The sequence below is a fragment of the Mus pahari genome, chromosome X, assembly GCF_900095145.1.
Source record: "Mus pahari chromosome X, PAHARI_EIJ_v1.1, whole genome shotgun sequence".
Lineage (NCBI taxonomy): Eukaryota > Metazoa > Chordata > Mammalia > Rodentia > Muridae > Mus > Mus pahari.
Window position 1 is genome coordinate 112,979,526 of NC_034613.1, and position 10,190 is coordinate 112,989,715.

General features: G+C 41.4%; 1 protein-coding gene across 1 annotated transcript; it reads right to left on the reverse strand.

The window, feature by feature from the left end:
• Nucleotides 1–2,487: 2,487 nt before the first annotated feature.
• On the reverse strand, nucleotides 2,488–10,190 carry Tspan6 (tetraspanin 6). The gene is made up of 8 exons (XM_021188066.1): nucleotides 9,975–10,190; nucleotides 8,879–9,067; nucleotides 8,450–8,524; nucleotides 7,206–7,304; nucleotides 6,699–6,833; nucleotides 6,261–6,344; nucleotides 4,054–4,158; nucleotides 2,488–3,344 (listed from the first exon to the last, which is right to left on the reverse strand). Exons 1-7 carry the CDS (start codon nucleotides 10,059–10,061, stop codon nucleotides 4,090–4,092), a joined length of 738 nt encoding a protein of 245 aa, XP_021043725.1. The 5' UTR covers nucleotides 10,062–10,190; the 3' UTR covers nucleotides 2,488–3,344; nucleotides 4,054–4,089.

Below are 10,190 nucleotides of genomic sequence, written 5' to 3' on the forward strand. Positions count from 1 at the left end.
ACATATGCAGCTAGAGACACGAGCTCTGGGGGTACTGGTTAGTTCATATTGTTGTTCCACCTATAGGGTTGCAGACCCCTTCAGCCCCTTGGGTAATTTCTCTAGCTCCTCCATTGGGGACCCTGTGTTCCATCCAATAGATGACTGTGAGCATCCACTTCAGTATTTGCCAGGCACTAGCATAGCCTCACAAGAGACAGCTATATCAGGGTCCTTTCAGCAAAATCTTGCTAGTATATGCAATAGTGTCTGCGTTTGGTGGTTAATTATGGGATGGACCCTCAGGTGGGGCAGTCTCTGATGGTCCATCCTTTCATCTTAGCTCCAAACTTTGTCTCTGTAACTCCTTCCATGGGTATTTTTGTTCCCTATTCTAGGGAGGAATGAAGTATCCACTATTATTATTATTATTATTATTATTATTATTATTATTATTATTATTTAATCTTTGTTTGCAATCCAGTCGTTATCCCCCTCCCAGTTGTTTGTCTATTTTCTACTTCCCATATTTTAATTTCCTACAGTTGTTTTTAGTGAGGCAAAGAAAAACCTTTTTACAGAAACTGAAGAAAACCTTGAGAGGCTTTTCAAGGCCAACCATGTCTTTGATGTACAGTTAAGAGGGAGGAACATGGAAGGCCTGACTCCCACTTTCACCCCATCTCAGCCCAAAGCCCAAAAGTTAAAAAAGACAGCCTGAAGAGGCCATCAAGGAGAAGTACAGAGAGAGATGGGGGGAGGGGGAAGAGGCTGAGGTGTGGCTCTGCCTGGGGTGCAGGTGGAGAAAGTCCCAACTTTACTTGGGGGACTGGCCACTGGGAGTTTGACCATGCTCCAGTGAGTACATGGACAACACAAAATGCATCTTTTTTTTTTCTTTTGGCAAGGGGGGGCAGGGGGGAGAGGTCACAGGAAAGGGAGGCAGACATAGGAGGACTAGGAGAGTGCCATCAGGGTGCCATCAGAGTGCATATGAGAGTTCCAAAGAACCAATCAAAAAACCGAAATGCTAAGATTTTAGAAGATTTTAGAAGACAACAATATAAGAAGTTTCTTTGAAAATTGCTGTGATGGAGCCTGGAGAGATGGCTCCACAGCTGACAGCACTGACTGCTCTTCCACATAACCTGGGCTTCAATTCCCAGCACCCACAAAGCAGCTCACAACTGTCTGTAACTCCAGTTCTGGGGGTGTGACATGCTCACACAGACGTACAAGCAGACAACACACCAATGCACATTCTAAAATGCAAATATTGTTAAAATGAAAAGAAGCACTGCTCTGCTGAGCCTTCAGATACCTGCGCCCCTACCATCTCTATTTCGGGGCATTTTCATGTTTGTATTGTTACCCCTCTTAGATCAAACATAAGCCACACCTATCAAAAGTTTAAGGCTATCCCTTTTTACACAACTCCAAGCACTTCCACACATGCACCCGACATTCATTAACTAGGTTTTTGCTGTTTTTAGCATATACTAATTGCACGAAATGGGTTTCATTATGTAAATTTGTGTTTCTGTACATGTGCTCATGAGGGAGTGTACAGGGAAACACTTTAAGTGTTGTTCCTCAGGCACCATCTGTCTTTTTTTTCCTCTTGAGTCTCTCACTAGCATGGAGTTCACCAAGTAGGCTAGGCTGCCTAGCCAGCAAGCTCCCAAAGAGGTACTTGTCCCCACCCGCCCAGTACCGGGATTCCAAAGCATACAACACCTTACCTGGCTGTTTTCAGGTGGGTTCCAGAGACAGAACTCGAGTCTTTGTGCTTTCAAGCCAAGCCAAGCAGTATAACTCACACAGCATCATAGTGTTTTAGCTTTGTCTCAATGTATCCCCCTCCCCTTCCCTCTCCCTCCCTCCCTCCCTCCCTCTCTCTCTCCCCTCTCTCCTCTCTCTTGTAGGACTAAGAACTAGTCATGCCTGCCAGGTAAGTGCTTTACCCTTGGCTCCCAGCCCTAGCCTTTCATTACAACATTTTAATGCATGCATATACTGTGCTCAGATTATATTCCATTCACTGACCTCCCTTATACCCTCTTCCCCTCCAAGTGGTCCCCTTTCTCATCATAAACTGGGTAGGTTTTGTCCATTTTACTCATGTGTTTGACTCCTTACCGCAAAATCTGGTACTACATGATAAAAAGAGGGTTCACTATTGGATGCGTAGACTCAAAGTCAAAGGAATTCTTTCATTATCCTAAAGATACAGGTCATATGATCTCTTATGCAACTTTTCAATGCAAACTATACCACTACAAATGCCTGACCTTTTAAGAAAATGGTAAACACATGCTATTTAATGACTTGGAATGTGATATTATCATAGAGAATGCTATTTTCAACAGGGATACTTAACAACAGAGTCAGGCCTTGGCCTTATCTTTCATCCCTAAAAATGGGATTCCATGTGGAAATGTAGGGTTTCACTTTCTCAGTGGAATAAAACAACCATTCCAGTAGAGTTTCTAAAAATTAAAATGATTCTTTTAGAGGAAATGCAGTATTTATTGTGTAAAGGATTTATATTTATTAATCAAGGATACAAAACAAAATGAATACTATTAAAATTAACCAAAATGTTGACAGTTGGTATGAAGTATGATTGGCTTGGTGAGGAATATCTAGCTAAAGTTAATCAAGTAAGTTCCAGTAAATTCATAAGGAAAATACAAGAGTTCTAATGCCATTATAGTAATTATAACCTTTCAAATAACAAAGTATAATCAGTATAAATGCCTTAGTTTGGTGACAAAAACACATACATTGTGTGCTGAAAGCTGATGTATCACAGAATACAAGTAGTGGCTCTTAGTCTCCATCCTTTGCACCCAAAGCCTGAGACTGGTACCACCACCCAGGAATGCCAATGATGGGCACCATCCGATGGCCAGCTGGAATGAAATTATACAATGCAACTCTGCCTATCAGCAGAGGCCATGGAAATGTTTTCCTTTTTGAAGCAGGTTATATAATCAAGCCAGACAATCTTGACTAGTACAAGGTTCACTCAAGGAGGCCTATTTTCTCTCACACTACATCCACGACAAATTCATAGGGGTTAAAGTTCCATCGGTGACACTGTTAGGGAAATGGCAAGTTCACAGCACTTCTCACAATTCCTACACTGAGAAATCAAATCCAAGGGAAACATGGTATTATTTCATTTACAATTTACTAGCACTTCCAGTGTTTCAGGGTTACAGGGCTGTAGGAATAGGACAGAAAGTGGACACAGAACACAATATGCAAATATCTTGATCGAATCAGCCTACTGGTGTAGATTTTCAGACTAAGCAGATGTCAGTCTCCATCCAGGCGCTGTTATAACTCACAAAGTTAACCTTGGTGTCCAAAAATTAAAGAAAACATAGTTAATTTGTTGGTTGCCTAAATTTCATCAGCATTTGCCTGTATTCTGGTCTATTCCCACTAGTACAGCCCCCACTCCCCCGCCCCCAGGTCATGCCCCAGTTCAAATTCAGCCAGTAACAATTGTCCCCCACATCTGGTTTCTGATTTAGGCCAGGTTAACTTTAACTCATTGAAATCTAGTCTACAAAAAAATTTTAACTTTTTTACCTAGAAAGCAACACTATTAGGCACTAAGGCTGTATGAATGACCATTAAGGTCTAGGGAAAACATTAACACCAGTCAAGAGCAGGACATATTTTCCTAACACTTCATGACTTAAAGGACATAAAGGTCAAAGTTAGATTCTTTATTTCTCTTCCCTCTAGGTCAAAAATCTGTGAGAAAGGAGCCCTCTTATGACCTTTAGGTTGAGAAGTGGAAGTGAACTCTTAAATCCAGAAATGCTCTTTTATCGCCCAAATGTTTGAAAAAGTAACCACAGATAAGCTACATACATACTTTCAGGCCAGCCTTGCAGATAGAAACCTGACCTGCCTAAATAGTGCTTCCACAGCAAAAAGAAGATTTAAATAAACTACTGGAGAAAGCCTTGGGAAACTTAATTCATAATTAATATGTAAATATTAATATCACATAAATATCAATATAAACAGCATTAAGAACCAAAATGAACGCACCTTAAAACTGAGGAGATATAAGCCCCTGTGTACTGATTATACTATCTCATACTGGTTATTCGTTATGGCACGAGAGAGGCAGTACGCAAGAAAGATTCCAATTAGCTGAAGAGAAAATACGAACAAGATTACACATTTACACACACAAACTTGCAGGTCTGTCGAGGTTGAAGAGCTCAGGATACGGATGCATTCTCATTGTATTTGTAGTTCATCAGTAATTTCCTTCCTTGAATTGTCTTGATTACATTAGCTGCTTCTGCGGTGCCGAGGTCACAGTCAATGATTCTAAAAAAAACCCCGTTACTAACAGGGACCTGGAACTTCACAAAGGACAGTAAGGAAAATTCACAAGTCCTGGGATTTAGAGAAGCCCTCCGCTACCAAAAAGAAAATGATGGTATTGTGTAGAAAAAGCATTTTATCAAGAAAAATCCTAACTGATGTGGATAAGTCACTTTTTTGGATGCACCTGTGCTGTTCTATACAACAGACTTTAGCCTAGTGTGAGGACTTAAATCTAGTTAGAACGACTGGGGTTTTAATTTTGTCTAATAATTAGAATGAAGGAGGTTCATGGCTCTTGCATTGGTGCAGATTTAGATGGTAAGACATGTACCTTGATAAATATATTAGGACCAGCCTTGCATTGGTCTTACTTCTATAATGCTAAATGTGAAGGAAAAAAAAAGCTTTAAAAATTCATTCCAAATCGCAATACCAAACTTTTCACGCTGTAGTGATCAGCACAATTCAAGAAGAAATCCAATCTATAAAATCAGAAAATAAAAGCACAAAAGAAATAGAGGCTTACCGGGCGTTGGTGGCACATGCCTTTAATCCCAGCACTCGGGAGGCAGAGGCAGGCAGATTTCTGAGTTCGAGGCCAGCCTGGTCTACAAAGTGAGTTCCAGGACAGCCAGGGCTACACAGAGAAACCCTATCTCGAAAAACAAAAAACAAACAAACAAAAAGAAATAGAGGCTTATATGATCTATAAACAAACCACCAGGCAGTTGCAGCCCAAGAAAGGAAGACTCTAATAAAGTTTTAGAACCTTGACTGATCACAGAGTTAATAGTCCTATCAATTCATGTTTTGATCAATGATGAGGGTATTGTGTCTTCCCACAGTTAACCGCTTTCAGAAAATATGTACTGGGTTTGGGATGTGGCTCAGTAGTAGAGTGCTTACATCTATTTATAAGGTTGTTAGTTCAAGACACACACACACACACACACACACGTATGTATGCATGCTATATGCTTATTGCTAGGATTGAATTCTTGGTCTTTTATAGATTCAAAGCATGATTTCTATGACAATGTGAATTAAAATTTAGAGGGGCTTTTTTGTTTGGGGTTTGTTTGTTTTGGGGGATTTTGTTTTTGTTTTTTGTTTGCTTTTGTTTTTGTTTTTGTTTTTTGGATTTTCAAGACAAGGTTTCCTGTGCAGTCCTGGCTGTATTGGAGCTTGATAGACCAGGCTGAGCTTGAACTCGGAGATCCGCCTGTGTTGGCCTCTGGAGTGCTGGGATTAATGGAGTGTGCTACCACCACCTAGCTAAATTTACAGTTATTTGTTGTCGTGTAAAATGCAGGATGCAGGAAATCCTCCACTTAAAGAAAGAAATGAGTTAATGATGAGCAAAATCAGTAATATACATCCCAAGACTTCACCATAAGAAAACCTATCCTAGGCTGGTGAGATGGCTCAGCGGTTAAGAGCACTGACTGCTCTTCCAAAGGTCCTGAGTTCAAACCCCAGCAACCACATGGTGGCTCACAAACATCTGTAACAAAAATCTGATGCCCTCTTCTGGAGTGTCTGAAGACAGCTACAGTGTACTTACATATAATAAATAAATAAATAACTCTTTAAAAAAAAGAAAAGAAAAGAAAAGAAAACCTATCCTGTGATAAGTAATTGACTGCTTTGTGAAACCTAAGACCTTTCTTGCATTGTCTTCACTATCCAGTCTCCTGAAGTAAAACCTTCAGCATGTCTCAAAAGTGAAACCACATGGTGTCATATGTCTTTAATGGCATCACTTAGGTGACAGAGGCAGGTAGATCTTCAGATCTTCTAGAGTTCTAGGACAGCCTGGTCTACATCCTGAGTTCCACACCAAAAACAAAACCATGACAATAAAAACTTCTCTTATACCTATAAGAATAAGACATTTCCCAACGAACAAAGAAACCTACCTGAAAGCAAGCAACTCCAAAAGAAATTCCAGCAACGACTCCCATTTCTGACTCTATAGCTGTCATCACCTTTATGAAACAACCCTAACAGGAGAGGAAAAAAAGACATTAAGTACAAATCAAGAAAGCTGTGCTTTTCTTCCTGGTAAGAACTACTTTGATCATTCAACTGTCCACAGAAGATGGTCTTGAGCTACTATTATTGCCTTTGCTTACCACATTACTGAAATCTAGCCTGTCTCACCGGTCCTCAGTCTCAGCTGGTTGCATCTTTTGGATCATGCACTGGACAGTCACTTGCTAACTGTAGGAAATGAAGTACCAGCTTCCCTACATGCTTCAGATTATGTACATTCATGCGAGTAAAAATTGAGTTCATTTGGGATTCCATTAAACCCTCAAATACTGTCAAATAAAAAGTCTGAAAAGGACCCTTACCTCTTCATTGACTTTATCTGCGTCTCTCTGTGGATAACAGCCCTCCAGTTTACAGCAGCTCTTGGGAAATCCTGTTTCTGAGTAATAGTTCGTACCTTTCCAATCTCTGTAATTGGTGACACCGCAACAATGCAACTGAGAAAGAAATGTAAAAAGCTTTGGTTCATATGACTGGTTTGTTGGCAACCATTTAGCCTAACATCATCTTCTATTGTAATATGTGCCCAAAACAATATGTACTATACTCAGTGATCTCTCTTCTTGATTTATTCAAGAGACTGGCACTTGATTCTAACAATAAGCATGGGTTTTAGACAGCCTTTACGGCTCTGTCTTAGTTGGCCCTAACAGTATTTGTCCATGACGTCAGTGGAAAGGAAGAGAACAAGGAAATGTGCTGGTATCTCACAGCGCCTTTCCATACAAGTGGGACACACCCAGCAGCCCAGCTCCATCCTTTCCTTGGAGGTGATAAGGAAGGAAAACACACCAGCTCTAGCCACTTACCGTACTTTGGATCTTGTCTACAGCTTCACTTCTATAATCTCCTGTGGAGTTGTACTCCTTCAGAGCATTCTCATAGTTACTTTTAAAGCTGTTCTTAATCTGGATCCGAAAAAAAACAAAATGCCAGTAAACAAATATTCTAGAAAATCCTTTGGGTTTCTGTATTAACTAAGAAATTCTCACGTCTGGCCAATCATACTATCTTTGATATGTGGTAACTAAGTCCAATGGTCTGATTATAACTATTAAGGAATATAGTTTGGGCTGAAAGGCCTATCAAGGAAACTATTACAATATAATACCTACAAGTTCAAGGTGTATGTACATACCCAAAGGCCCCTATACACTGCCTTCCCACCCCTCAGCCTAAGTCTTCCTCCATGTACAAGTTGGACGCCTACAGAATGAACCTGCAGTAACAGTTCAAATAGTACTTGAATACACCTTCCCGACTTGAGAATGGCTTCTCAACAGTGCTGTGTTTACTTGATTTTAATATATGAATATTAAGCCTTTGATGATTTGCATTAATTATGTCTTTTCAAAATGTGACTCATGGGAAAGGTGTTAATTTTCTGCCATAAACTTTGTATTTTACTTTCCTATTAGTAAAGCTATAAAAATCCACTTTAATAGGTGCTTATACACGAAATTACAACTAGAAATTATTGTGATTTTGGTTATCATTTTCTTCTAGTGATTATCATCGTGCCAATTTTTACTAGAAAGCCACTCTTGCCAGCTGCAGGTTGAAAGCTTAGCTTGAAATACAGCTTCAAAGGGTTTGCAGAAATATAGAAAGAACAATAGTATCAACCAACCAGTACCCCCACAGCTCTCAGGGACTAAACTACCAACCAAAGAGTACACATGGCTCTAGCTGCATATGCAGCAGAGGATGGCCTAGTCAGCCATCATTGGGAAGAGAGGCCCCTTGGTCTTGCAAGCTTTATATGCCCCAGTACAGGGGAATGCCAGGGCCAGGAAGCAGGAGTGGGTGGGCTGGTGAGCAGGGGAAGGGGGACAGGATAGGGAGTTTCCCGGGAGTGGGGACCAGGAAAGGGGATAACACTTAAAATGTAAATAAAGAAAATACCTAATAAAAATGGGAAAAAAAAGAAATACAGCTTCAAATGGTTTTAAAAATATTGAAAGCTTGTCAAACTGGGCCACTTGTGGAATCTATTTATCTAAGACAAAAGGACAAACGTTTAAGATAGTATGATTGTCTAAGTCAGGCTTACCTCATGTCTGAAAACAAATCCAACAATGGCGGCAACTAGTTCGACCAAAAAAATGAGTGTCAGAAACATCGCATACTGTGGGGTGAAAAGGTTTTAAAAAGTTCAAGTTAGTACAAACAAGACTCAGACCTAAAGACTCAGATATCAAAGAGGAAAAGAGGGAGGTGGCTGGAGGAGTTCTGAACAATCAATTGAACACGTTTTTATTGAAAAGGGCAGGGAAGGCAGTATCAAAAGCTCTATTTAAATATGGCAGCTGGCAGAGGGACTGCTAGTTTTGGGGGGGTTTTTTGTTGTTGTTTTTCCATAAGGAATGGAAAAAAAGTGTAAACAGCTACGGCCAATTCCAAGAAACAAAGACGTTATAGAACATATAAGAATCTTCTAGGAAAACCAAGAGCAGTCTAAAGAAATCAAGGACTTACTCACCAGTTTCAGCATCCAGGCAGAGGCTCGACAGGTAGCGAAACAACCAAAGGTGCCCAAGAGAATAATGACAGTGCCTGTGCCAATGAGCACAAAAGGCACATTGGTGGCCTTCTCATTTAAGAGGGAAAAATAATTTTCCAGGCTCACCTTGCCCCAAATGCCAACAGCAAGAAGGATAACACCAGTGATCTATGTGAGAAACCAGAGAAAGAAACAATGAGGCACCATACAAGCTTGAGTCTTCGATCACAAACCCAGGAAGCGTCTAAGACACAGTGCTTGTGAGAATTGATTAACAGCCCAGTTGCCACAGCAGAGTGGCTAGGATATGGGGGGATGGGGTGGGTAAATATGGAAGAGGTAGGAGGAAAGGGTTCTAAAAAAACAAACAAACAAACAAACAAACAAAAACCGGCGGGTTGTGGACAAGGAATCATCTCAAAACTGCATGAATCCATCTGTTTCGTTGTGTAAAATACATTCCCTGCGGCATACATGTCTAGAAATGAAAATTTCCTCAAGCAATTTAATCCAGTCTGAGAAAGAAAACCATCTTGTAAAGAGGGAAGGGTTAAAAGCGTTTCTGGATCCCAGAAACTTCTCGAATCCCCCATCCCCAATTTTGGGATGGACATAGGATACAAAGGGTTGGTACACAAAAGAAAACCCAAGGAGAAAGACTGGCAGGAATAGATTCACACCATACTTACCTGTGGAAAACTCCCCTCTTACGAAGCAGTGAAAAGAGAGATACTATTATGCAAAAGACCCCTCAAAGGAAAGGTTCAGGGACACCTCGTGTGCTCTAGGGGCCTTAACCCCTTTCTTCATCTCCCGCTCCGACCTCGATCTCCTGAGACATCTGGGTCCTACTTCAACCAGTCATCTCACATCAAGACCCCAGCGCCAACGCAGTGCCGCCCACCCCAGCTCCCATCTCGGGGACCCCGCCACTGTGGCCTAGGCCAACTCGTGGCCAAGGCTGGGGTCTCTGGAACCACAGCCGCCCAAAAGCTCATCCCACTCCAGACCCGAGGTTCTCTGCTCCCAGTCACACCACCTAAGCCAGAGTTCCCCAGCCGTTCCCGTGTCTCACCCAAAAGATGAAAGTGTAGATCAAGAGAACGCTTTTCAAACAAGTAATGACCGGCTTAGTCTGCAGCCTCCGAGATGGGGACGCCATGACTACACGGAGACCCTGCGCCTCTGCACCGGGCGATCGGTTCGAGCTTACCAGGCGCGAGAGTTCCCGAGTTTCCACGGAAACTGCCGAAAACTCACGAGTATCTGCAACTGAGAAGAACCGGAAACA